General features: G+C 41.8%; 2 protein-coding genes across 4 annotated transcripts in view; one reads left to right on the top strand and one right to left on the bottom strand.

Annotated features, from left to right (window-relative positions):
• Positions 1-778: 778 nt before the first annotated feature.
• CETN2 (centrin 2) lies at positions 779-4,664 on the bottom strand. Its single transcript, XM_090264247.1, has 5 exons — positions 4,581-4,664; positions 3,485-3,643; positions 3,039-3,167; positions 1,764-1,901; positions 779-1,314 (listed from the first exon to the last, which is right to left on the bottom strand). The coding sequence occupies exons 1-5, from the start codon at positions 4,581-4,583 to the stop codon at positions 1,225-1,227; spliced, it is 519 nt and encodes a 172-aa protein (XP_090120373.1). The 5' UTR covers positions 4,584-4,664; the 3' UTR covers positions 779-1,224.
• Positions 4,665-4,836: 172 nt separating this feature from the next.
• NSDHL (NAD(P) dependent 3-beta-hydroxysteroid dehydrogenase NSDHL) overlaps positions 4,837-27,864 on the top strand; it is a 30,363-nt gene continuing 7,335 nt past the window's right edge. Inside the window, exons 1-5 of one of the 3 annotated variants that reach the window (XM_090264952.1) lie at positions 4,837-4,992; positions 5,995-6,120; positions 12,668-12,782; positions 23,090-23,248; positions 25,817-25,963. In XM_090264952.1, the coding sequence (XP_090121078.1) occupies positions 12,711-12,782; positions 23,090-23,248; positions 25,817-25,963 (378 nt within the window). In that variant the 5' untranslated portion in view covers positions 4,837-4,992; positions 5,995-6,120; positions 12,668-12,710. Of the gene's footprint in view, positions 4,993-5,994; positions 6,121-12,656; positions 12,783-23,089; positions 23,249-25,816; positions 25,964-27,864 lie in introns of those variants that run through there. The other 2 variants (XM_090264951.1, XM_090264950.1) reach the window with 2 other exon arrangements.

Consider the following 27,864-nt stretch of genomic DNA (forward strand, 5'->3'; position numbering starts at 1 on the left):
CTTGTTCATTTTCCATCACCCCTGCCTCTTCATGATCCCCACCCTCAGCCTGGGGCACAGACCTTATTGCCAGCTACAAGGGTTTCCTTTATAGGTCATCCGGTGTAGGACCAGAAAGGAGCTGAACAAGGTCATTCAGCTCAATCTGATGCCAGTGTTCTGAGACACCATCAAGCAAGTAAATTGACCATAATAAGTTGGCCGAATTAAGCCAACTGTCATAATAACCTGCCTTTCCCCTATTTTTCCAAGCACAAATTACCAGTAACTTCTTTTTTGGCCTTATACTTTGTCAAAACTATTTTTAGGGCATCATTTAGGCTTATGTGAAATGGATTCTCTTAGTTTGCACACCAACAGGTTTCTCAAGGCAAAAAACAAAAAAACAGTTCATGCCAATAACAAAGGATTACTGATATTTCATTTTCTGCCCACAGGCTCATAAGGAGTTTGGCATCTTCCAGGCTGCCTTCAACACAATGGTTTAGAGCAGTGGTCCCCAACTTTTTTGGTACCAGAGACCAGTTTTTCCACAGGGGTTGGGGGTGTGGGGTGGAGGGGTGGTCAGGAGGCACAGCTCAGACAAGATTCCCTCACTTCTCTCACAGCCCAGTTCCTAACAGGGTCTGTGGACCAGGGGTTGGAGACCCCTGGTTTAGAAGATTAACGCATAGTCAAGGCTAAAGAACTCGTCCTTAGAGAAAAAAAAAGCTCAAAATAGGAAAGATTTTACTTTTAAGACCAAGCAAATAACAAAAGCACATCCAAATGCAAGTGAGAAAGTTCACTGGATTTATTTTAAAAGAGAAAGCTGCATTCAAGTGTCAATTAAAACCAGAACCATCCAAGAGATGCTTGTGGTAACACAGGTACAACACGTGCTTGTCTAAGAAGTTTTTCTGTGATGGCATAAATGTGGGAATGCATGACAACAGTGAAGCAATACGAGGCAGAACAGCAGGTGGGTGAAAGCTTTAAGACCCTTTATTCTAATGTGCTCTGGTTCTGCTTTGGGGAATTAAAGTGAGCAGCAGGTCACCTCACAAAGAACTTTACCATCAAAGAACACTTGCAAAAGTCTAAAATAGGTTTGAGGTTGTTACTAAAGTTAAACGGGGAGGTCAGTGGGGAAAAACAGTTTGTGGTCTCAAAAAACAGGTTTCACACAATGGCAGGAACTAAATCTAGTTATGTGTGTTTGCACTAGAAAAGAAGACAATAATCTTAATAAAGGCTGGTCTTTTTCATGATGCGTAGGAACTCTTGCTCATTGACTTCTCCGTCACCATCTCGATCAGCTTCATCAATCATTTCCTGCATGACAATAAGGATTCAGGTTAGATTAATGAAACTAAAATGTGACCAATCAACAGGCTACATGAATAGACGATTGCTGTCTACCCAATGCAAATGTGCTGCTTTTTATAATTGCTTGGTTCTTGAAAAGTTATCTGAAACCTAAGTCATACTTTGTCACATGTATCACCTACAAGGGAGCTTGAAGGGGGATTCCTAAAACTTAAAATTGTAGGTAAAACTATCCATGTGTGTATTTTTCTGGGAGCAGGGTTTGTAGGTTTATCACCCTGTCAGAAGAGAAACTACGTGATCAGCAGAAAAACAAAAATAAAAACCCAAACAACAACAAACATTAGTTTTCCTCCAAAGTGATGCTCACAACAGAAAAAATGTAACTCAGAAAAGTCACCCAGGACTCCAAACAGGAATTCTGGGTTCCAGTCTGATGCATTACAAACACATACCTGCAACTCCTCATCAGTGAGGTTCTCACCCAATTCCTTGGCTACGCGTTTTAGATTGTTGAATGATATTGTCCCAGTTTCATCATCATCAAAGAGCTTGAAAGCTTTCAGGATTTCTTCTTTGGTATCCTTCTCAGACTTAATAAGTAGAACACAGAACACATGAGTAGGGCAACACTGCAGTTACTCATGCCCCACTATTGCCTAACCCCTTTGCCCTGTCCCTACATCATTGCATGGTCTCCGTGATAGCCTTTATGGCATAGGTCCTAGATCACAAAGGGTCAAACGTCATCCAGGGTAGAAAAGAGGACAACTCAATGACATTATACAAACTCAGAGGCTAAAAAGGAACTCGATAAGGTACTGCACCTAAAACATTCTTTCTGTACAAACCAGAGAAACTGGACTTGCTTTTAAAATATAGAAGGGGAGGGGTGGAGTTAAAATTAGGGGAAATATGCTGCTTAAGCTGGTGTTAGTCCACGAAGAAAAATATAGGTATGATTAGGTTATTTCAAAGCAACAGAGTTATTAGAGTACAAACAGACCTATGCCCTGGGATACACACCTGAAACACCAATGGAGTTAACTTTTCCACAGGCCAGTAGGGCACAGATGAGCCACACTAAGGAGGAGCTGGGAGGCTAAAGAAAGAGCAATAGTCCAACGGGAACATACTTCCTGAGTGGTGTAACACTCAGGGGTGTGAGGTGAGGTAACATATTATAGTCTTTCTTGCCCTTTGGACCCTTTAAAAGAGTGACACCTGAGAGCATAGAGAATGGGTAAATTAAACCTTGGAAGTGCTGAAAGGCCAAATGCCCAGTGAAGAGCACAACTGCTAAAGCAACGGATCCTCAGGCTTCCCAGAATAGCAACTGGGGAAAGAAGAATTTCAAACTTTAAAGTATAGGGAATTCATCTTGTCAAAATGTGAGACACTGTAATATCATTGATGTTTATATGGTGTTTATAGGTTTTATTGCTCGTGGTTATTACATTGATATATCAGTTAGAGAAAGAGAATAACAAAAAAACTGACAATAGTACTTTCACTATTTAATAGAGGGTAAAATAACTTTCTATGACTTTGCGGCCTTGAGGAAAGACAAGTAAAACTTGAGCATCCTAATTCTCAGTCACCAATACTATGCTTTATCAGCAGAGTTCTCCAGTTTGTATTAATTTTTCTTCAATGAAGACATTTTCATATCTAGATTCAAATTTGTCCATTATGGGTAGAAAATATGCTCATTATCTTAGCTAACTTACCATTTTCTGAGTCATCACAGTCAAAAAGTCATTAAAGTTCATTTTTCCTGTCCCTTCCTTATCTATTTCACTTATCATTTTCTTAATCTCTTCTTTCTTGGGTTCAAAGCCCAGTGCCCTCATTGCCACCTACAATGAAAAGAGGATCATTTCAATATACACATGTAAATACAGCAAGAGCAAAAATGACAGTGTTGAGAGAATTAAGCCAGCATCTGAAACAATCATGTTAAAATGATTGGGAAACACTGTAACATTAAGCAGATTGATATTTGCACTCATTTTATTTAATAATACTCGGGTAAGTAAAGCTAGGAAAACAGCACAGTGCCTTCTTCCCTTGTTACATTTTTCAGGGAGGAGAGGACAAAAGGGGTAGAGTGGTGACAGAGAGAAGACAAAGAGAGGAAAGGCAAGGCAGCAAAGCAGGAATGTACAGTACTTGCCTTAAGTTCCTTAACATCGATAGTCCCAGTTGCATCAGTATCAAAGAGATCAAAAGCTTGCCGGATTTCCTGTATCTGCTCTGCAGTAAGCTCAGGCTTAGGACTCATCCTTTTTCGCTGGGAAGTTGATGCCATGTTTGCCTTCTTAAAGTTAGAGGCCTTTACATGGTTTACAAACAGATAAACACAATATTATGTAATATAGTCCATACTTTACATAAAATAAATACAACCATATCTGTTTTTAAAATACTTTATATCAACCAATCCCAAAGCTTTGCTTAACTGGAGAGATAATTAGGGTTTACTGGGAAGAACAATGAATCTTTCCATGCTATTCCTCCTCCTCTTTTTTTTTTTTTTTTTTTTACTAATCTGTAGAAGCAAGGAGATTCCTTATTCTTTTGGACATACCTTATTGAAGAATCATCCCAAAAAACAGCTAGTTAGCTAAGGAGCAGATAATAAGCTCTCCCTGAATTTGAGGATTCTAATTCTAGAGATGTCCGTACGCCGCTTCCCTCTAAGTACTCTTTCTGATTACTTCCAGATTTGGCCAAATGTTAATAAGTTTTTAAGATATATATCCCGTCGATACCAAATAATAAAACTGAATCCACTCGGCGCATCTGTCTGTGCCTTCCCCAAGAAGCTCAAAGCGTCTCCTAAATGGCCCTATACTTAACTCTTAAAATGCACGTTAAGAAATGTCATAAACCTTCCCCAACATTTGTGAGGAAACTTTGGTAAAGCTTGGCAGCCAGGAAGCCAAGGTCTGAGAGGGGTCTGAGAGGGGTCGGGGCTTTTGGGGAACCTGAGTCTTCTTTGCCGAGGTACAGGTCGCCAAAGGGGGCTAGGGAAGGCCAGGGAATCCAGAGGGGCAGGTGGGAGCCGGCTCCGGGTTAAGGGGAGCCAGCGGCGAATCACAGGCCTAGCAGGGTGGTTGGCGTCTCTTCTTCGCTCTTCGGAGAAAGGTATCAGAGGAAGGAGGGGTATGCCAAAGTCGAGTACGGCACAGGAAAGACAGAAGGGAAGCCGAGATCTGGAAAGGGCTCAGTCTCTGGGTAAGGGGCGAGACAGGAGGGCCGGCACTCACCATAGCCAAACGACGCCGAAGCCGGTTGTTACGGCAACCGATGTACACACTAACTAGGCGCCGTTCCCATCACCCAGCGCGCGCCACCACGCCCCCCATTGGTGAGCCGCTCGCCGCCGCCGCCGCTCGCCATTGGCGCAGGGCTGGAATGGGTAGGACTAACCAGACAAAGGCCCGGCCCAAGGCGGAGAGTGGCGCGCTTGTGGCGGCGCCGTGACCTCATTGGGTAGGATCACGCCGCGAGCGCTGATTGGCTCAGCCGGCGCAAAGCCAAGTCAGTCCTTGTGTTGAAGGAGTCTCCACAGAACCTCGACTCACGCGGGCTGCAAGAAAAGGTGGCGGACAGTGACCAGAGCTCAGTGGTTGGGGCCTGCAGCCGTGCTGAAACCTACAAGGGGGACTCTATGTATAGGTAAGGGTCGCGACCTCTCCCCCTTGGAGGTAGTCTTGCGTTGGCGACTGGGCGGGAATGCCAAGGGCTGGGTGGGGCGGTCCAGGTCGGGGCTTTTTGGTCTGGCTTGACTGAGAGTCGGAGGGCCTCAAATGGGTTAGAGAGCCTTACGTGTTGGAGTGGAGACTACTCATGGGGAAACTGAGACCCAGAGAAGGGAAGGGACATGTCGAGCATTGTCGCACGGGTTTGGACTGCTGAAACTTAGAAGGCGAATCCAGCTGAGGCTGTCTTTGAAGGTGCCCCTTTGAGAGCACCCCCCACCAGGTTCCGAAAGAGAGTTACATACTTGAGTTCTCCCCTGACGAAAAACAACCCAGGAAGCTGGGTGGGAGCCTGCCTGGAAACGGACTTGGAAGGCAGCAAAGGAGATATGAGCAAGCATGAGAGGGAGAGGTCATCGCAATACACTCTGACACCCAAACACTCAAAGGCTGATTGCGAGGAGCATTCCAAGCCTAGATATCTTCATAAGTAAAGCCGCAGTGGAGTTTTAGAAGTGTGAGGCATGCTGGGAGAATTATAAGGGGGCATATGGAAGGGTTTGGGCTGAAACGGAGCTGCACCAGTGGAACTAGAAGTCCAGCGTCTGCCTTTCTCAACCAGCCCCGTGTTAGAGAGTTCTACGTGGCTCTCAACCCTTACCTGCTTTCCCTCTGGACATTGTAGCAGTATTTAGGGAGGCAGGGGTCAGAGCAGAGGTTTTTCAGGCTGAGAAAGGCCTGAGGTTTATTAGCATTCCTTAAATGAAAGTGTTCACCAAACTTTTCTGCTCTTTGCCCTCTTTGCCTTTGATCATGAACCAGGTCCAAACCTTTCAGTCATATATTTGTTTTGTTTTGTTTTCTGTTCCCTCCACATTAACTAGCCTCCAAATTTTATCAGTTCTCCCACTTAAGTGCCATTCATTTTTTTCTTTTCCATCTCTGCTGCTCCACTCCTAATGTGGGCCTTCATCATCAGTCTCCCAATGAGTCCAAGTTCAAGTTCTCACCTTGGTCTGCAAGGCCTGGCATGACATTTCCTCTCCTCTCCCTGGCCCCTCCAGCCCTGGGACACTGTCTTCCTTGCTGGGCCTCAGAAGCACAGGTACACTCCTACCTTAGAACTTTTGCTACAGCTGTCACATCTGCCTGCTTGGTCCACTTCTTCCCCCACTCCCAGCCCCCAGTTTAGTACTGCATCCCCCAGCGCACCCAAGCCCCACACCCTGCTTTTTTCCCATAGTACTTATCATTTTCTAACCTACCGTATATTTTACTTATTTATTTTGTTCTTTATTGCCCATCCAGCAGAAGGTTAGTTCTATGAGAGCAGAAGTCTTTGTTTTGTTCACTGGTGGCACTCCAATACCTGCAACAGTGAGGGACACATATTAGGTGTTCAGTAAATCTTGGTTGAAAGACTGGTGAGTAATCTCCCTGTTTCCTGCTCCTTAGCTATTTAGTTGACCTGGTTCTACCAGGTTAATTTTCCCAGTGAACAGCTCTGGCCAGGTCTCCCCCATGCTTTTAAACTTTCAGTGGTTCCCATGACTACAGAGTAAAGTCCAGACTCAGCCTGGCATCCAAGCCTCCTGCTCAGTTTCGCCCCTGCTAATCTTACTTCACATCCCTCCACACCCTACTTCCTAGTCAGTCTGTAGGTGGCAGCCTGGCAGAGTAGAAGCAACAACTACAAGTTCTGCCTTTATCGTGTACCAGCTGTGTGACTTTGGGCAAGTTGTTTGAATTCTCTGAGCCTCAGTCACTCATCTATTGAATGAGACCAGTACTGTCTCCCTAACTGGATGCCTTTTGGATCTTATTGGTGTAATATACTCATATGTAAAAGGATCTGACATTTAGCAGGTTTTCAGGTAATATTAGTTTTTTTCTCTGATTTGCTCTTGTCATTCCACCTACCTAGCATGCCCAGAACCTTAGACTTGGCTAAAATCCCTTCTCCACACTGCAGCCAGAGTGATCTTTCTGTTATTAACATTCACCTCTGCTTACAACATCCAGGGGCTCCCCCATCTCCTCCTTCAGTAATTCTTTATCTTGATAAACAGCCTCTGCAAGTTCTCAGCTTTGCTCCCAGTCTTACTTTACACTCACTGTGACACAACTTGTCATAGTTGCCAGAATATACTGGCTCTGTACCATCACCTCGTCATTGTCACCCTGGGCCATGGAATGTCTTTTAGGACACCTACCCTCTCCACTTGATTCACTCCTCCAGGGCCTTGAGAGCTCAGCTCAGGGATTGCGTTCAAGGCCAGGCCCCCTGCTCTAGGTTTACCCTCAGAAGAGCTCAAAGCACTTCTGGAATGCTCTCCTAGGTCTGTCTCATGCTAGGCGGTGGGCTCCTTGTCTTATGCAGGTTCTGCTTGGCAGTGGCTAGCATGTGGCACCTTGTCAATGAAGGAATGTAGGAACGAGTGAGTAACACACCTGTGTGCTCTTACAAGCTGCAGCACCCCTTTTACAGAGTTGCTGTAGGGGTTTATTTGGGCCCTACAGCAGCTCTCTGAGGTCAGCAGGGAGATTTCTTCCCTACAGATGAGGTCTCTTAGGCCAGCTACAGCAGCACAGTTCAACCTGGACTCCATTCCAGGCTCTTTGCTGGCCCTCCAGGAGCTCAGAGCCTAGTGTACCAAGACAGATGTGGGAAGAAAAAAGTATAAACCAGTGTGCAAAGTGATAGAATGGGGGCAGACACAGGTGCTAAGGAGTCAGCTAACCTTTCTTGGGACAGTGTTACACAGAGTTGACAGTTGAGCTAGGCCTTGAAGGATGAGGAGGAACTCATCATGGAGCAGAGAGGGAACAGCACATGCTAAAGCTTACAGGAATGCTGATGGATTTCTCAGTGGCCACCACAAATTCAAAGCCAGGGTCTTTCTGTGTCCTAAAAGTAAATAGATAAGCAGAGAGACAAATAACTGACAGAAACATACAGATACCTCAGGTCTGTGAAAGAACAAGGAGGGAACACTCCTCTTTCTCTATCTGGTTTAAAAGGGACAGACTATCCCTTCCTTTTCTCTCCAGGACTCAGTAGTGTGGAACTTTCCCCAACAGGAAGGATGAAATTGGGTTCACTTGCTCCCTGCTTTATTGAATCCTGTCATTAGCCCTCCTCTTCTTGCCCAGAAGTTGAGCAAGGCACTTGCATTTCACCAGTAGCAGGGGGCTCTCTTTTCCTAGATTCTGTTCAGCCTAAGACTTTGTCCCAGTGTGCACAACAGGACATGCATACTGGTTTTTAATGGATTCAGAGACACACCATTTTAAAGGAGAAAGACTTCAGGCTTCTGACTAGTGAACCTTAACAGTCACAACCCCTAGGATGTTGTTCTTTGGGGTCTTATTTTTCCATTCAGAGCTGTTCTGAGTTAATGCATGGTAAAATAGAACTGAAAATTTACTATTTTGACCATTTTCAAGTGTATCATTCAGTGACATTAAGTGTTGGGTTGGCTAAAAAGTCCATTTAGTTTTTTCCATAAAATAAAAGACAAATTTTCCATTTTCACCAATAACTATATTGAGTTGCATATTTTGAGTATGTCAGCTATCTTCTGTGTGGTATAATGTTGCTTATTCTCAATTAATGCCTTGATTTGATCTATATCAATGAGAAATCTCCAGCATGAAAATTTGCAAACCATTTTTGACATGTTCAATCAATCACAACACCTTCTCAATACACTGCACAAATCTTTTTTTTGAGTTTCAGTTGCATTTTTACCTTTGTTGAAATAATAAAGCACAACATACCCAAAATGTTGCATATTTTCTTTCATCTTCAACATTAAAATGTCTACACAAAAGTTCACCAATCTTGACTTTTTTTCAATACGTGCTGATACAACAGCTGTCACAATGCAATCTAAAAAAAATTGTTTCAAGTGAAGTTAAAGACAACTAAGCTCTACTAGAGCCATCTTGAGGAAAAAAAAAAAAAAAACAAGCTTTTTGGCCCACCCAATAGATTCAAATTGTTGGCAATCACCAACACTGCCTATTGCCCAGAACTCTGTTTATCTTGTAGAACTGACACTATACCAACCAAGAGATCAGTCCCCAATTCCCTTCTCCCCCAGCCCCTGGCACTCAACATTCTACTTTCTGTGTCTATGAATTTGGCTACTCTAGAGATCTCATACAAGTAGAATCATACAGTATTTGTCCTTTTGTGTCTGGCTTGTTCACTTAGTTTAATGTCCCCAAGGTTCTCATTGAGCTTAACATAATGTCCTTAAGGTTCATCCATGTTATAACATGCATCAGGATTTCTCCTTTTTAAAAAAATCCTCACCTGAGTATATGTTTATTGTTGATTTGAGAGAGAGAGGAATGTGGGGGGTGGGGGAAGATAGATAAAGACATATGTCGATGTGAGAGAGAAACATCAATCAGTTGTCTCCCATACACCACCGGAGATCAAACCTGCAACCCAGGCATGTGCCCTGACCAAGGATCTAACCCACAACATTTTGGTGCATGGGATGACACTCCAACTAACTGAGCCACCTGGCCAGGGCAGAATTTCTCCTATTTTGAATATATTTTTAATTTTATTGTGATAAGAATACTCAACATGAGATCTATCCTCTTAACAAATATATGAGTACAATACAATATTGTTGGCTTGCCTATTGGTACAATGTTGTGCAGCAGATCTTTAGAGCTTGTTCATCTTGCTTAATTGAAACTTTCTGCCCATTGTTTAGCAAACTCGCCATTTCCTCCTCCCCCAGATCCTGGTAACCACATCCCACTCTTTGAGTCTATGAATTTGACTATTTTAGATACATCATATAAGTAAAATCATATAGCACCTTTGTGTGACTGGCTTATTTCACTTAGCATAATGTCCTCAAATTTCACCCATGCTATCACATTGTAGAATTGCTTTCTTTTTTAAGGCTGAATAGTATGCCATTGTATGTATATACCACATTTTCTTCATCCATTTATCTGGCGATAATATTTAGGTTCTTTCCATCTTGGCCATTGTGAATAATGCTGCAATAAGCTTAGGAGTGCTCATGTCTCTTTGAGATCCTTGTTTTAGTTCTCTTGGGTATATACACAGAAGTGGAATTGCTGGATCATATGATAATTCTATTTTTAATTTTTTAAGGAAACTCCATACTCTTTCCCACAGCAGCTGCACCATTTTACATTCCCACCAGTAGTGCACAAGGGTTCCGGTTTTTCCACATCCTCACCAACACTTATGATTTTCTGTTTTGGGTTTTTTTTTTTTTTTTTTTATAATAGCCATCTCAATGGGTGTGAGGTAGTATCTCATTGTGGTTTTGATTGGCATTTCCCTAATTATTAGTGATGTCAAGCATCTTCTCATATGCTTCTTGGCAATCTGTAAAGTCTATCCTTTTTGGAAAAAATATCTGTTCAATCAGAGCTATTTTGGTATTCATTTTAAGCTAAGAGTATTATCACATGGGGGCTTTTGGTTGGGTGGGTTGTCACTGGGATCTTACTCATTCTCCAGGATAGTCTTGGGTACCCCAGCCCTAGAGACAACTAAAGTATCACCAAAATTCTTACATGGTTCATAGTATTTACAAACTTTAAAGTATTTGTATATAATTTGATGCGACATAGATTTGATTTTGTTTTTGTTTTCACAAGAGGTTGGTTTGCTGAGTATTGCATGAGCCTTGTTTGAATGGTATAAATACATGAGGGGGCAGGATGGGTTTCTTCTTTCACCTCCCAGATCCTCCTGTAGAGATGGAGGGGGGACAGGCTCTAAGGCTTCTCACTTTTCTAGTAGGGCAGGTGGGCTATGGAACTGGCAGCTGTGCTATTTGAATTTCAGGATTGTGGAGAATACTGGTGTTCATTTCCTGGGGCTGCTGCAACAAATGATCACACACTGGGCGGCTTAAAACAACAGACATTTCTTTTCTCCCTGTACTGGAGGCCTGAAATCAAGGAATGAGCAGGGCTGTGCTCCCTCTGGAAGCTCTGGGGTGGGGGGCTTCTTCCTGCCTCTTCCAGCTTCTGATTGCCCCAGGCATTCCTTGGCTTGGACTGCATCACTGCAGATGCCATCTGTCGTGTCACTTCTTCATGCTTCTCTTAAGTATCTGGGGAAATTGAGTAAGAAGCCAGCAGTGGGTATTCGTTAGTGTAGCACCAACAGAAACATGACAAACCTGTTTGCCCCCTTGAAGCTCTTGCATCTTAGTTAAGCGTCTGAGTGTATGTGGTGGAAAGCAGAAGGGAGTCTGCATGGGCATGTACATACTCCATGTACTCATGGGTCCAGTGGATATGTGAGTGCCTGCTTTGTGCCAGGCACTGGGTTTTGTGCTGAGATATTGCAGTGAGCAAGACAGAACTCCTAGCATATGCTGCTAGGCCTTGGTGCAAGTGCCGAAATGCTCATTCCCCAGCTAATACACATTGAGCCAAATGAGTCAAAGCTTACCATTCACATCTGTTTAGGGTGGACAGATGACAGGGCCCCTTGCCAACACAAGGAGGATTATGAGATACAGCGAGATGGAATAGGCATAGAACTGCAGGTCAACTTACACATTCTGAAAAGGTCTATAAAAAGTGAAGTTTTCTATACATTTTCCTGATAACTTTCATATATTGTCCTCATAACTTTAAGAAATATATTTCCCCAAGCTGACCCCATCAGACATTAAAGGTCCTGTTTCCAGGCCAGTTAGCCCCCCCCAAAATCAGTTCCTACAGGGACATTTGACCATGACTGTGTGTGTATGTGTGTGTGTGTGTGTGTGTGTGTGTGTGTAACTCGAGGTTTGTGACTGAATGACAGTAGTCATGCTATTTGAGACCCTAGTGCTGGCTGCCTACCTGTCATCCCCTCACCAAAGAGTGTTCTCTGAATCTAGCCTTCTGTGAGCAGATAGACTGTTTTCCTTGTCATGGATTTTGTTGTGTCTAGATGTTCGGGGATCTGGGATAAACTATTCTCCTGTTTAGTATCACTGTGGGACTTCGTCAGCTGGTATGCTTCACTGCTATCTCCCAAGATTTCCAATGGCCCTAGACACTCTTGAGTTCTTCTACGCATAGTCAGGATGGATTTAATTTCACCAAAAAGGCAAGGTCAATCTACTATTACGCTCTTCCGCCTCCCAGCATCCCAGGTCCTGGCATCTCAGTGATGAGCACCTAGTCCATTCTATTGATGGGGAAAGTGAGCTGAGACAAAAAATGCATCACCTGAGCAAATTTACAATTTGTGATCAGGCCAGGACTGGACCCCACAGCTCCCTAGGTCTGCATTTTCCTACCATACTGCCATAGTCTAATGATCAACACAAGAAATAGAGAGTAACTGAAGTACATGAGTGCCATGGGAAAAGCTACAATGCCAGAGATGTTTTTTCTATTGTAACTGATGAATGAGGTTACTTAACTGGCCTTCGATTCTGCCTCTGCTCCGAGTATATAGTCAGTTATGGGCCCAGTTATGACCTTCTCTAAGAGAGCAGCATGCGTCACAGGAATGCTTGCTGAGGGCTCTAGCCAACAGCTACGCTAAAGTTCAGCTCTTTGTGAAAACTCGACTGGGGATGCCATGCACACAAAATACTAACAGCTAAAATGTGTTTATGTTTCAATATGACTTTCAGAAAAGAAGGGTTGATCACAAACAGGACCATATCTGGAACTGAAATGGAACAAGCAGTTGGCGAGCCAATGAGAGATCAGGTCACAGGGTCACATTTGACAGAAGACATTCCAAAAGTGAGTACTGACACAAAAAAGGTTAGCCAAACCAGGGACAGCGGAAGTAGAGCACATCCATACCACCAAGCTATTGATAGTTAGCTGTGGGTTAAAATTACATTTGGTACATTTATTAAATCAATTAATGTTGAATATTGTTTTTCTATATAAGATATACATCATTATTTAAGCTATCAGTTACTGCTTTGTAACAATGTCAGAACATAGTGGTTTAAAAGAACATCCATTTTTTTGTTCATGATTCTGAGGTTTGGGCTGGGCCCAGCTGTGGGGTCCATAGCTAGTCTCCCCTGGGCTCATTCCCAAAGCTGCAGTCATGGGGACCCCCCCTGAGTTGTATGTTCCAGGTGGCCTCACATGCCTGCAGTAACTGCTGGCTGTCAGCTCGGTGCCTCAGTTTGCCTTCACATGGCCCCAGCACGCTAGACTGGGCCTCTGAGTGGAATGGCAGAAGCCTTCCCCAGGGGCAGCAGAGCCTCCTGGAGATTTTTCAGTTCACTTCTAATGAATGATAATACTTCAGAAATTAATCAGGCCAAGGTAAAATGTGTTTATATTAAATATTAATAAAGGAGATCTCCCCAGGAGGGTCCCCTGGTTTGGGTGTAGAGCTCACAGAAAAGCCTCCTTTGTGCCCAGGTTCTCGTGTTCAGATAAACGATCAGAGCCGTTTGCCAGCTACAGTTCCTTATATGTATAAATTAGGATTTTACTGTTACTCAGCAACCAATGGTTGTATCAAAGGTTGTTCTTCCTCATTGATTAACTTTATAGTAAGTAAAAGCTGTATATTTAAATGACTAAAATCTGAAGAACACTTTCTTAACACCCCTGTCTATTCTACACCTTCCTACTATGCTTCTTAATTCCTGAACTATTTCCCTCCTCCACCCTTCCCCCTCCCAGCTGACACCCCTCCACCTACCCCCCATACCTATGATTCTGTTTCCACTCTGGATGGACATGAACTAAGGGGTAGGACTGCTGGAGGGGGTTAGTGCTGGGCAGAGGGCAGCAGAGGGAAAAGAAATTTGGACGACTGTAACAGCATAATCAATAAAACAAAAAAAGAACACTTTCATCTTATATATACATTCTGTGCAAGACTTCTCTGAAGAAAGAGAACAAATGGTTGGAAGAAACCCAATGGCCTAGATCATTCTCTTATCTTAAGAATACACTGCTATTAAAATAGGTCATCTAGATGGCTTTCTTTCCTATGCTTAAAACTCTCTGGAGCAAGAGTTTTGTTTTTGAAAAAGAAATTGGAAATCCTTAAATCGCTTTTGTGATCCAGAACAAAGTAACATAACTTTAGGATAGGAATATCTTTGGAAATATGAATGAAATTTACCCTAAAATAGTTGGGAGCATTAGATAGATAGATACAGAGATGGATACCTAGATAAAGTAAAAATTGGTCACTTTTTTAGAATTTTTTTCAGTTACAGTTCACATACAATATTCTGTTGGTTTCAGGTATACAGCATGCTGATGGGACAGTTGTATGATTGGTGGAGTTTTTTGTTTGTTTTTTGTTTTTGTTTTTAATTTTATTTTTCTATTACAGTTGTCCCATTTTTCCCCCATTTCTGCCCCCGACCCAGCCCACCCCCTCTCCCACAGTCATTCCCCACCCCGTTGTCCATGTCTATGGGTTATTTATACTAGCTCCTTTACTAGATCCTTCCCCTATTTACCCCTTCACTCCCCGTCCCCCCTGATAACTTTTTCTGTACCTTGTTCAATTTTGCTCATTTGTTTGTGTTGTTCCTTAGTCTTCCGTATTAGGTGATATCATATGGTATTTTTCTTTCTTTGCCTGGCTTATTTCGCTAAGCATAATTCTCTCTAGTTCCATCCATGTTGTCACAAATGACAGGAGTTCCTTCTTTCTCTCTGCTGGATAGTACTCCATTGTGTAAATGTACCACAGTTTTTTGATCCACTCATCTACAGACGGGCACCTAGGCTGTTTCCAGCACTTGGCTATTGTAAACACCACTGCTATGAACATAGGGGTGCATAGGTTCTTTTGAATTGGGGTTTCAGGATTCTTTGGGTATAGTCCTAGCAGTGGAATCACTGGTTCAAAAGACAGTTTCATTTTTAGTTTTTTGAGGTAATTTGATACTGTTTTCCATAGTGACTGCACCAGTCTGCATTCCCACCAACAGTGCAGTAGGGTTCCAGTTTCTCCACATCCTCGCCAGCACTTGTTGTTTGTTGATTTGTTGATGATGGACATTCTGACAGGTGTAAGGTGGTATCTCAATGTGGTTTTTATTTGCAGCTCTCTTATGGCTAGAGATGTTGAGCATTCTTTCATGTGTCTATGGACCCTTTGTGTATCCTCCTTGGAGAAGTGTTTGTTCAGATCCTTTGCCCATTTTTTAATCGGGCTGTTTGTCTTGGTGTTGAGATGTGTAAATTCTTTATATATTTTAGAGATCAATCCCTTGTCTGAGGTGTCATTGGCAAATATATTTTCCCATATGGTTGGTTCCCTTTTCATCTTGCTGATGTTTTCTTTTGCTGAGCAGAAACTCTTTAGTTTGATGTGGTCCCATTTGTTTATTTTTTCCTTTATTTCCTTTGCCTTAGGAGATGTATCCGTGAAGATATTGCTACATGGGATATCTGAAATTTTCCTGCCTCTGTTTTTCTCTAGGACTTTTATGCTGTCATGGCTTACATTTAAATCATTGATCCATCTTGAGTTTATTCTGATGTGTGGTGTAAGTTGGTGGTCTAGTTTCATTTTTTTGCACATCCTGTCCAGTTCTCCCAACACTATTTGTTGAAAAGGCTCTTCTCACTCCATTTTATGTTCCTTCCCAGTTTGTCAAATATGAGTTGATCATATAGACCTGGGTTTATCTCTGGGCTCTTTATTCTGTTACATTGATCTAAGTATCTGTTCTTATGCCAGTACCAGGTTGTCTTGATCCCAGTGGCTTTGTAATATAGTTTGATGTCAGGTATTGTGATTCCTCCTGCTGTGTTCTTCTGTCTCAAGATTGCTGTGGCTATTCGGGGTCTTTTTTGGTTCCATATAAATTTTTGAAGTATTTGTTGTAGGTCTGTGAAATATGTCACTGGTATTTTAATAGGGATTGCGTTGAATCTGTAAATTGCTTTGAGTAGTACGGACATTTTAATGATGTTGATTCTTCCCATCCATGAACATGGAATTTGTTTTCATTTATTTGTAGCTTCCTTAATTTCTTTCTTCAGAGATATGTAGTTTTCCAACTACAGGTCTTTTATTTCTTTGGTTAAGTTTATTCCTAGGTACTTTTATTTTTCTTGTTGCTATAGTAAATGGGATTTTTTTTTTTTTTTTTAGTTTCTATCTCTGATATTTTATTGTTGGTGTACAGAAATACCTTCGATTTCTGTATATTTATTTTGTACCCTGCTATTTTGCAACTTCACTTATTATGTTGAGTAGATTATTAGTGGAGTCTATAGGGCTTTCCATGTACACTATTGAGTCATCTACAAATAATGACAGTTTTACTTCCTCTTTTCCAATTTGAATGCCTTTTATTTCTTTTTCTTGTCTGATTGCTGTGGCTAGAACCTCCAACACTATGTTGAATAGGAGTGGAGAGAGTGGACATCCTTGTCTTGTTCCTGATCACAGGGGGAATGCTTTCAATTTTTGTCCATTGAGTATGATGTTGGCTTCGGGTTTCTCATATATAGACTTTATTATGTTGAGATATGCTCCCTCTAATTCCCATTTTGCTGAGTTTTCATCATAAATGGCTGTTGTATTTAATCAAATGCTTTTTCAGCATCTATGGATACAATCATGCGGTTTTTGTCTTTCATTTTGTTTATGTGGTGTATTACATTTATTGATTTGCAAATATTAAACCATCCTTGCATCCCTGGGATGAATCAAACTTGATCATGGTGTATGATCTTTTTAATGCGTTGCTGGATCCTGTTTACCAATATTTTGTTGAGCATTTTAGCATCTATGTTCATCAGCAATATTGGCCTGTAGTTCCCTTTCTTTTTGTGTCTTGACCTGGTTTTGGAATCAGGGTAATATTGGCTTCCTAGAAAGAGTTTCGGAGTTTTCCCTCTTCTTGGATTTTATGGAATAGTTTGAGAAGGGTAGGAGTTAGTTCTTCCCTACATGATTTGTAAAATGCACCTGTGAAGCCATCTGGGCGAGGGCTTTTGTGTGCCAAGAATTTTTTGATTACGGTTTCCGTTTCACTCTTTCTTATTGGTCTGTTCAGGCTTTCTACTTCTTCTTGATTCAGTTTTGGAAGATTATATGTTTCTAGAAATTAGTCCATTTCATTTAGGTTGTCATGTTTCTTGCCATACAGTTCTTTGTAGTAATTTCTTACAATCTTTTGTATTTCTGTGATATCAGTCGTGATTTCTCCTCTTTCATATCTGATTTTGTTTATTTGGGTCTTCTCTCTCTTTTTCTTGATGAGCCTGGCTAAAGGCTTGTCGATTTTGGTTATCTTTTCAAAGAACCAGCTCCTACCTTTGTTGATCTTTTGAATTGTTTGTTTAGTCTCTATGTCATTTAATTCTGCTCTGATCTTAATGATTTCCTTCCTTCTACTCACCCTGGGCTTTGCTTGTTGTTGTTGTTCTAGTTCTTGTAGCTACAGGGTTAGATATTTTATTTGAGAGTCTTCTATCCTTTTCAGGTAGGCTTGTATTGCTGTTAACTTTCCGCTCAGGACTGCTTTTGCTGTGTCCCATTGGTTTTGGGCTGTTGTGTGTTCATTATCATTTGTTTCCAGAAACTTCTTGATTTTTTCTTTGATGTCATTGTTAACTCATTCATTATTTAATATTATGTTATTCATTCTCCATGAGTTTGAATGTCTTTGAGTTTTTTCCTTGAGGTTGATTTCTAGTTTCAAGGCATTGTGATCTGAGAAGATGCTTGATATAATTTCAATTTTCTTGAATTTGTTGAGGCTTGTTTTGTGTCCTACCATGTGGTCTATCTTTGAAAATATCCCATGTGCATTTGAAAAAAATGTATATTTTGCTTCTTTGGGGTGAAAACTTCTATGTATATCAATTAAGTCCATTTGATATAGTGTGTTGTTCAATGCCTCAATATCTTTGGTGTTTCTTTGCTTTGAAGATCTATCTATTGTTGACAATGGGGTGTTAAAGTCCCCTACTATGAGTGTGTTGCTATTGATATCCTTCTCATAGTCTTCTAGTATTTTCCTTATATATTTGGGTGCTCCTATGTTGGGTGCATATATGTTTACCAGGGTTATATCTTCTTGATGGATTGTTCCCTTAAGTATTATGAAATGCCCTTCTTTGTCTCTTTTTATGGCCTTGGCTGTGAAATCTGTTTTGTCTGATATGAATACTGCAACCCCAGCTTCTTTTTTTTAATGTCCGTTTGCCTGGAATATTTTTTTCCATCTCTTCCCTTTCAGTTTGTGTAAATCTTTTGCTTTGAGGTGTGTATCTTGTAGACTGCATATATGTGAGTCTTGTTTTCATATCCATTCTGCTACCCTATGTCTTTTGATTGGAGCATTTAATCCATTTACATTTAAGGTTATTATTGACATCTATTTATTCATTTCCCTTTGTGCCTGTTTTCCTCTCCCTCTTTTTTTTTTTTTTTTTTTTTCTTAAAGCATTCCCTTTAGCATCTTTTGCAATGCTGGTTTGGTGGAGATGTATTCTTTTCGTCTTCCTTTGTCTGAGAAACTCCTTATTTCACCTTCCATTTTGAAGGAGAGCCTTGCAGAGTAGAGTATTCTTGGTTGTAGGCCTTTGTTTTTCATTGCTTGAAATATTTTTTGCCATTCCCTTCTGGCTTGTAGTGTTTCTGTTGAGAAATCAGTTGATAGCCTTATTGGAGCTCCCTTGTATGTTATTTGCTGTTGTTCACTTGCTGCTTTTAGGATTCTCCCTTTGTCTTTGAATGTTGCCATTTTAATTATGATGTGCCTTGGAGTAGGCCTTTTTGGGTTCCTCTTCATTGGGACCCTCTGTGCTTCCTGGACTTGGAAGACTTTTTCTCCCATCAAGTTAGGAAAATTTACCGTCATTACTTTTTCAATCACGTTTTCTATCCATTGCTCCTCCTGTTCTCCTTCTTGTATCCCTATGATTCTAATGTTCTTTCATCTCACATTGTCCTGCAGCTCTCTTAAACCCTCTTCATTCTATTTAAGATTTTTTTTTCATTTTGTTGCAGTGTCTGGGAATTTTTTTCTACATTGTCCTCTAACTCACTGATCCAATCCTCTGCTTCGTTTAGCCTGCTTTTGATTGATTCTACTGTGTTCTTCGGTTCACAAATTGTATTCTTCATTTTCTCCTGGCTCTTATTGATAGTTTCTATGTCCTTTTTTTATGCTGGTGTAGTTCTCCATAAGTTCCTTGTAGCTTCCCTGGAGTTCTTGGTAGTTTCCTTGGAGTTCATTGTAGTTTCCTCTGAGTTTGTCAAGTTCATTGAGTTTCCTTATAACCATTCTTTTGAATTCCGTGCCTGATAGTTGGCTTATGTCTGTTACATCTATCTCTCTTTGTTGGAATTCCTCTTTTCCTTTCATTGGGTAGTAGTTTCTGTGTCTCCCCATGTTGTATCCTTCTCACTTGTTTTTGTTTCTTGGATTTGTCTGCTTTGATTTCCCGCCTTTGTGGTATGAGATTCTGTATAGGAGACCTGGGGGATTCAGTGGTGCAGTCTCTTTGATCTCCTGAGCCTGACGCTCTTGGGATGCCCTTTATGCTGTTTGTTTAAACTGTCTGGTTGTATTTCAGTTACTCTTTGGTGGATCCTTCCCTCTGGCTGGTTGATTGAGAGTCACTCTGCCCACCTTGTCTTGAGTTCTTTTGTGGAGATGCTGTTGAAACATAAACACACAAACAAGCCAGGCAAGAAACCCGCACCCTCAAAAATATCCCCACTCACAGCCACACTATTATTAGCAAATGAGCCAGTATAAATATAAATGTAAAGAGGTTAAAGCTATTACACTATATGAAAAACTGATAAGAGAGTTGTTTTAACTGATAGATGATTTTGAGAGGGAAGATGGTAGAATAATAGTAGTAGCAAGTAGGGTTAGGGCTTTGTGAGACAGTAAGTAATATTTACATTGTATGTTGAAAAAGGGAGAGGAGAATGCAGAATGAAGTGAGAAAGTGGAAGTGTATAGTATTAGGTTTATATAAGTTATATGCTATATATTTAGTGCAAGAGGGACGATAAACAAAACATAAAAACAAACAAACAAAAATTAAAGAAGAAGAATAGGAGGGAGAGAAGGTAGGGAATGGATTAAAGAAAGATTTTTTTCCTCCAATACAACCTTTGGATGCTGTCCTTTTTCTGGATACGCCCCCGGTCAAAATTCCATTGGTTTCAAATCTTCTTTTCTGGCTGGCTGGCTGGCTGTGAGGGGATCTAGCTGGATTCTGGGGCTGCTATATTCTCACTTGTGGGCCTGCTGCCGCTCCCTGCTCTGAGTCGCACTGAGTTGGGTCTCTCCCCACTTGTCCTGCGGCACCCTCCAGCAATCCTCAGGCTTGTCTAGCAACGCTGTTCTGCTGGCAAGCCAGTGTGAAAGCCCCTAGTCTCTGCCCAGCCTTGAGTCCTATCTCCACTCCTTCTCCAAAAAAGTCTGTGTGTTGCCTCCTAGCTGCAGCACCAGGTTGTGTTCCTGCCTATCAGTGCCTTATTGTGCGCCTGTGCTTACCGCTTGCCTGTCTGAAGTCCCTACGGGGTCTGCGTTTCTGCCGCCTTTTTCTTGTTTGGGCCCCTCTCCACTGCTCAGCTCTGCTTTTTTGTTTGTTGTAGCCAAGGGCGCAGGGTTGCCAGCCCAGGGAGTCCCCACCTAGACTCAATTCATACAGTTTCTCACAGTCCAGGTTGTTCACTGTGTTCCCTCGCCTCTGGCTGTTTCCACGAAACCTTCTTGATGACTCCCTCCGGGACTTTGCTGGTCCTAGTGCCTATGACAGAGGGGAGTTTCTAAGCAAATCCCGGCTAATGGGCCAGTCTGCAGCTGCCTCTTTTGGGTGTGGTGCAGCAGAGGCGCAGGGCTGCGGGGCCCAGCGACTCCATTTGGAGAGCGTGGGCGAGCTTTCTGCCCTCTTTCACGCCACTCCCACACTCCCTTCCCTGCTCACGCTATCTGAAATCCGCACTCACTCACTCCTCTCCGTGTTTGCACTCCAGGTCCTTCTGCGATGGGAGCAAGCAGACAACACTGCTTCCTACTTTGCCGCCATCTTTTCTCCCCGATTGGTGGAGTTTTGACCCCAATAAGTCTAATGCCCATGTCGCACCATGCATAATTATTGCAATGTCATTGACTATACACGTGTTGCCTGTGTAGTACCCAGCACTGTCTGTAATAGCCAAGACATAGAAGCAAACTAAGTCCATCAATAGGTGAATGGGTTAAGGTGTGGTACATGTGTAAAATTGGTCATTTGGTTTACCTTATACATTTAGTTTTTCTTTTTGTAAAGTTAAAAGATATATACCTGGATTTGGTTATGTTTTTCAAGAATGTTTGAGAATGTAAATGGTAGTGAATCAGAAAAACACTCTCTAAGATACTGATTTTATAACTTCCCATTCTTGAGTTTTGTTATCTGTTTTCAGTCTGGAGTTTTATTCTTTCTAATACATGTTTCTTATCCATTGTGTCCACTTCCTCTGTATTATCTTTCATGGCCATGAAAATTGGTCATTTCACATGAACCAACTGCATAGCATTATAGTTGTGATTGGCCGCCCTTTAGGCCCAGGCAGACTTTTTGGAAACCAAGAAAAAGCAGTTTGGGAAACAGGAAAGCTCAGAGCTATTTGGGAAAAAAAACCTGAATTTGCCTGTACAACTAACTTGGGAGGAGGGGATGAGAAGGGATTGCCGAAAACGGAACTTAATGGCAGTTGTGTATTTAATTTGCCTACATCCTGGGAATATCATAGAAATTTCAGTCAAGGTGAAAATTATTGAGCATGATATGATTACGTGTATATAGGCGTAATGAAAACAGCGTAGACAAGCATGGGTTGAAAAGATCATTTGGTGGAAGTGGCATAGTGAGGCCTGGACATATTATGCTATAGCTCCAGAGCCACCTCCAGATGTCCAGTGGACTCCAGTAAAAATGTCATTCCAGATGGGATACCAGGGTGGCAGGAGTGCATCTGTAGAAGGGGCCTTGGCACCCCTGCAGTCTCCTGCATATCTCAATTATATAGGTATGTAGGGAATAAGTTGGGGAGTTAGCTAGTTTGTTTGTTTTTAATCAGGAACAGAATTTCTTTAAGATATTTAGTTTCTAGACCCCCCCCCCAACTCTGATTTACTATAGATGAGCGTAGGAAAAAAATGGGTGTTTGTTTTCTTAAGGAAGTCCAGATGTAGTTTTAGAAAGACCCCAGGGATGGGGATAATACAGGTTCCTCCTTTGGAGACACTTATAGCCAGCTTAGTCAGCATGCAACAGCCACAATTTTGCATTGACTCCCCGGAGTGAGAATATTTAAGTGCTTGCAGGTGGTGCTCTGTTCTTCCATTATTTATCAGAGTTGGAATTTAGCTGAGAAAGTGCATGTGTTGCAGAAGCTGAGATGTAAAGGCTAGAGCTCTCCCAGATTCATTGGCCTCCTCAGAGCTCAGAGAAGGGAAAGCAAAGCCCTGGCTAACAGCTCACCCATCCTCACTGCAGCCCCACCAGCAGATCCCATTGACTGTAACAGTCTTGGATATACTAAGGTGAGAAGGGGGTAGGCAACGAGTCCAATACCACCCAGCTCAGCCTCATAGGGTCAGAAAGAAAAAAGGGCCTGACTTTCTCCTGCAAGTATGGAGCCTGGGGGTTCTTCTTTCTGGTCTTTTAAGTGCATACTATAGTTGAGTTAGGGGTGTCTTTTGTTTTTGTTTTTCCTTATAAGTGCACAGTGATCAGCTATCAGAAGCAAGAAGACATCACTTTTGTGTTTTTTTTAGATTGTCACGTTTTGATCATAGGTGGTTTAAGTTCTTGCAAAGATGCCTCCTCTCTCTCTCCGTCCCCCCCCTTCCTCTCTCTCTCTCTCTCTCCCTCTCTCTCCCTCTCCTCCTCCCTCCCTGCCTCCCTCTCCCTCTCCCTCTCTTCTTACTGATCCCAGGAGAGGAGGTTGCCACTGGCTCAATAAGGGCTTCAAACAAAGACATGGACCTATCATCACAGTGACTCATGACATGTGATTCCAGGCTCTTTATGGGTTCCAGTTCTTGTCACACCGGAGGTCCCTGCCATCCCTCTCTCCACAGGCCAAGAAATGCACAGTGATTGGAGGCTCTGGGTTCCTGGGGCAGCACATGGTGGAGCAGTTGCTGGCAAGAGGCTACGCTGTCAATGTATTCGACATGCGGCATGGTTTCGACAACCCGCAGGTGCAGTTCTTTCTGGGTGACCTCTGCAGCCAGCAGGTAATGGACCACACAACCTTACTGATTCCCATAGGCCCCCAAATGGAGACTAGTGGACTTCCCATGCTCAGAGGCCAGCCAAATTGTTGTTTCAAAAAAATTTTTATTTTGAAAAATATTAAAGTAGTGCAGAAGCAGCCTGGTCAATATATAAATGAATGGGCATGTCTGTGTGCCAACTAAACTTTATTTACAAGTAAAGTTGTCCATGGACTGTAGTGTACCAGCTGCTACTCTATAGAGTATGTACCCAGAAGTACAATTGCTGGGTTTCTTTAAATTTTTATTGTAATATAATACACATTCATTAAATTTCACATTTTAATTTTTTGAGGTTTTATTTATTTATTTATAGAGAGAGGGGAAGGGAAAAAGAAAGAGGGAGAGAAACATGTATCAGCTGCCTTTCACATGCACCCAATTGGGGACCAAACCTGCAACCCAGGCATGCGCCCCAACTGACAGTTGAACCAGTGACCTTTCAGTTTGTAAGACAACATCCAACCCACTGAGCCACACCAGTCAGGGCTAAATTTCACATTTTTAAAGTGGTTGTTAGTATATTTACAAAGCTGTGTGGCCATCACCACTACTTAATTCCAGAACATTTTCATCAACCCATAAGAATATCGTGGGCCCATTAGCAGTTGCTTCCCATTTCCTCTCCTACTCTCACAGCCACTCATTTTCTATCTGTGGATGTGTCTATTGTGGACATTACGAGTACAGTGTTTGCCCTTTTATGACTAGCTTTTTTCACTGAACATGTTTTCAAGCTTTACCCATGTCATAAGAGTATTAATATTTTGAATTTTGTTAGATGTTGCCAAATTGCTCAAGAAAGCTGCTATGCCATCTTTTTGTCCCTACCAGCAGTGTGACAGTATCTCCATTGCTCCACATTCTTGCCAACACTTGGTATAGTTAGACTTTTTTGGTGTTGCTCTTCAGCAATGCTTAGAGTCACATGTCCTCCCTGTTTGGGAATGAAAATGAGATCATCACTGAATGCTGAAATCAGTTGGTAGAAGGTTCCTGGGGAGGATATTCATACAGTTTCAAATGATCACCCCACAGATTTATTTTTTTAACCACAGAAAGGAAAAAGTATCTTTTTGATGGCCAGAATCTGGCAGCCATCACCTTAACGAATTGATCAAACTCAGCATGCCAAAAGTATTAAGCCTACATCTAATCATGAGGAAATAGACTAATCCAAATTGAGGGACACTCCAAAATAACTGACTTGAAAAGTGGCATTGTTCCAAAAGACAAAAAAAGAAAAAAAGGGGGATTGTTTGGGTTCAATGAGATGGAAAAGGTACGAGGACTAAATACAATGTGTGATCAATCCATGAATGGGTCCTAGATCCAAATATAAAAACGGCTATAAAGAAGATTACTGGGACCACTGGGGAAATTTGGATAGACTAATTATTGGATAGGAGTGTCCTATATGTTGCATTTCTGCGTATGATCATTGTTTTGTGGTTATTTAGGAGGGTAGCTTTGTTCTTAGGAGATGCTGGTGAAGAGTTTAGAGGCAAAGTGGTGTAGTGTCTGCTACTTAGTCTCTAATGGTTTTAGAAAAAAATCATATGTCTATGCATATCTAGAGGGAACTGCAACAAAATATTAATAGTAAGTGCCTTTAGGCACATAATTCATGGTTGTCTTTCTTTTGGTGATGTTAGCATCTATTGATGGTCATTCCTAGATCTTATTATTTAATTCAGGCTTTGCCAAATTGTGACATGCTATCATTATTCTCTTTGTTTTTTACCTCAAAACTTTGTACCTTATGCAGATTAAATGCTTGACTCTTCCTCTTTATTTACCAGTTTGCAGAATGTATTGTTATTCTTCCAGGTGATCAAATTGTTCCTTCTTTGGCCAGTGGGAGCCTCTATTAAGTTGGCTCTTAAGTCCTTTTAGCAGGACCCCAGGAGTCTTGGCTAGCTTTCTTGCTTTCTGGTATGACAGGGTGTTCCTGGCTCATCTCATCTGTTTCCTGTCCCAGATCTGCAATCAACTATTGGTCTGGGAGCTCTGATTCCTCTTAGCAGTAAATTAAACATACCTGTTTTCAGTCCCTTTCAAGTTTTTGTTTCATGTCTAGTTTCACAGAAAAGAATACTCCTGCGTATTGACTGTTTACACTGTCTTTCATAGTGTGGGACTTTTTCATTTGATTCATAGTTTGTGCCTATGAGCTCATCTTTCCCGGGAGTTTAACTCCTCCTTGTCCTGAATCGTGCCTCACCCCATAGAGTATAGTGGCACAGATGTCACCTCTGGTTGGATCCCACAGGCTTCTGATGCCCCAAACCAGATTTTATTAGAGACAAGTTAAGAGGGAGGGGATAATTAAAGGGACAACATTATTTCTTTCCCATGTACTTCTGTATTGTTTGAATTTTTTACAGTGAGAATGTATTTCTTTGTTAATTGTAGAATTATAAAAGGGCAAGACACCTATGTGCCAAAAATTGGGGAGTGGGAATGTGAGGAGGCTGTTTACTTGTGTAAGGCAAGAGTGATCGGTGTTGTCTTTGTTTGCTTTTCCAGGACCTGTACCCAGCTCTGAAAGGTGTAAGCACAGTTTTCCACTGTGCATCACCCCCACCATCCAGTAACAACAAGGAACTCTTTTATAGAGTGAATTACATTGGCACCAAGAATGTCATTGAAACTTGCAAAGAGGCTGGGGTTCAGGTAAGGGGAAGGTTGAAGTGAGCGCTGTCACACATTACTAAATGCGCAGGGGCCCGGGTTCTGGCTCTCCTCCTGGGCCTAGCCAGGCTGTCTTCCAGAAGTATTGGGAAGATCCTAGAAACTAAGCCCTGGAGCAGCTGGGCCAATTTGAGCTGTAATATTCTAATTACATCACAATAGACCATCTGAGGACCCTAAGGCTTATTAGTCCTTGCTTAAAGAGCTACAAAATATAGATATTGCTTATATTTTTTATTGTGATAATATATATAACATAAAAGTTACCATTTTAACCATTTTTAAGTGTACAGTTCAGCGGCATTAAGTACAATCACATTGTTGTGCAACCATCCCCACCATCCACCTCCTGAAGTTTTTTATCTTCCCAAACTGAAATCTGTCTCCATTAAACAACAGCTCCCTATTCTCCCTCCCCCAGCCCTTGGCACCCCAATTTTCCACTCTCTGTCTCTGAATTTGATCGCTCTTGGGACCTCATATAAGTGGAATCATATACTATTTTTCCTTTTGTGTCTGGCTTACTTCACTTAGCATATGTCAGAATTTCCTTCTTTTTTAAGGCTGAGTAACATTCCATTGTAAACGAGACTACATTTTGTTCTCCATTCACCCATCAGTGGGCACTTGACTTCTTTCTACCTTTTGACTATTGTGAATCATGCTGCTGTGAATATGGTTATATAAATATTTGCTCCTGTCTCTGCTATTGATTCTTTTGGGTAAATACCCAGAAGTGAAATTCCTGGATCATACAGTAAATCTTTGATTAACCTTTTAAGGAACTGCCAGACTATTTACCAGACCTTGTTTATATTTTCAAAGAAAAACTATTTACTTTTACCCAGTAGAAACCTGTTAAAATGCAGACCCAAGGGGATATGAATTTTTACCGTATCATAGCTGGTTTCAGTATTGTAAATCCTGGTTCTCAGGATTACCTTTATGGGGTACCAGCCACTGGACAAAACAGCTCTCTGTCAGCCAAGCACCCCACCCTTACAGTGTCGTATGCCATAGATGTTGTGTAAATGAGAAAAAGGACTGAAGTGAGCCAGGGAGTTTCTCTCCCAACAGCCCCAATGCTGTCTGCCAGCCCCTGGCACCATCAGCTGGCCCAGCAAGAACAGGAGCTCTTCTGAACTCTGCACCCTGGGAAGAATCAGTTATGATAATAGTGACCCCTTACACTTGGCAAATGACAGGAAACTTTGCCTTGCAATTGTTACCTGACTTGCTCCTCGTTAGGTAACCAGGGGCTACTAATGGCACTTAACAGGTGAGAAAGCAGGTTTGGAGGTCTAAGTGTTGTCTCTGCTAATCAGTGAAAAAGGTAGGATTTGAATGAGACCCTCCATTGCCAAAGCCCAGCACGAAGCACACTGCTGTTGGTTTTAAATGGAATATCTCAAGCATCCAAAAAAAGATTGGAGAACAATATAGCAGCCAGGCAGTCATCGCAGCATTTGTGAAACACTATTACTGGTTCAGTTAAAGCCCTATGTGTGCCCATACTCAATGCCATTGCTGTTCTACCCCTAGCTATGGGGAACCACTGTTGTGAATTAGGATTCATTATTTATTTGCTCCATGTGCAGCCAATATAAGGTATTGATTTGCATGTTATACAACTTTATAAAATGATATATTGAATAGATCTTCCTGTAACTTGCTTTTTTCCCCCTAATGTTACATTATTGAGATTTATCCATCTTGATATATGTCCTCCAGAATATTCAGTACTTCAGGGGCGAAAATAGCTTAGTGGGTAACAGTGCAGGAAAGGGGTTTTCGTGTTGTATTTAGGGAACGTTTCACATCACTGAGGTCGAAAGATTGTTTAATGTGTTTTGTTTTTTTTTCCCTCAAAGGTTTAAAATGTT

Source organism: Furipterus horrens, unplaced genomic scaffold (genome assembly GCF_987537825.1).
Source record: "Furipterus horrens unplaced genomic scaffold, mFurHor1.1.pri manual_scaffold_17, whole genome shotgun sequence".
NCBI classification, from domain to species: domain Eukaryota; kingdom Metazoa; phylum Chordata; class Mammalia; order Chiroptera; family Furipteridae; genus Furipterus; species Furipterus horrens.

Coding starts and splice junctions, on each gene's coding strand:
- CETN2 (XM_090264247.1), bottom strand. Junction 1,902..3,038: donor CTGTGATGACTCAGAAAATG/GTAAGTTAGCTA, acceptor CTACTTATTAAG/TCTGAGAAGGATACCAAAGA. Junction 1,315..1,763: donor TCACTGATGAGGAGTTGCAG/GTATGTGTTTGT, acceptor ATTGTCATGCAG/GAAATGATTGATGAAGCTGA.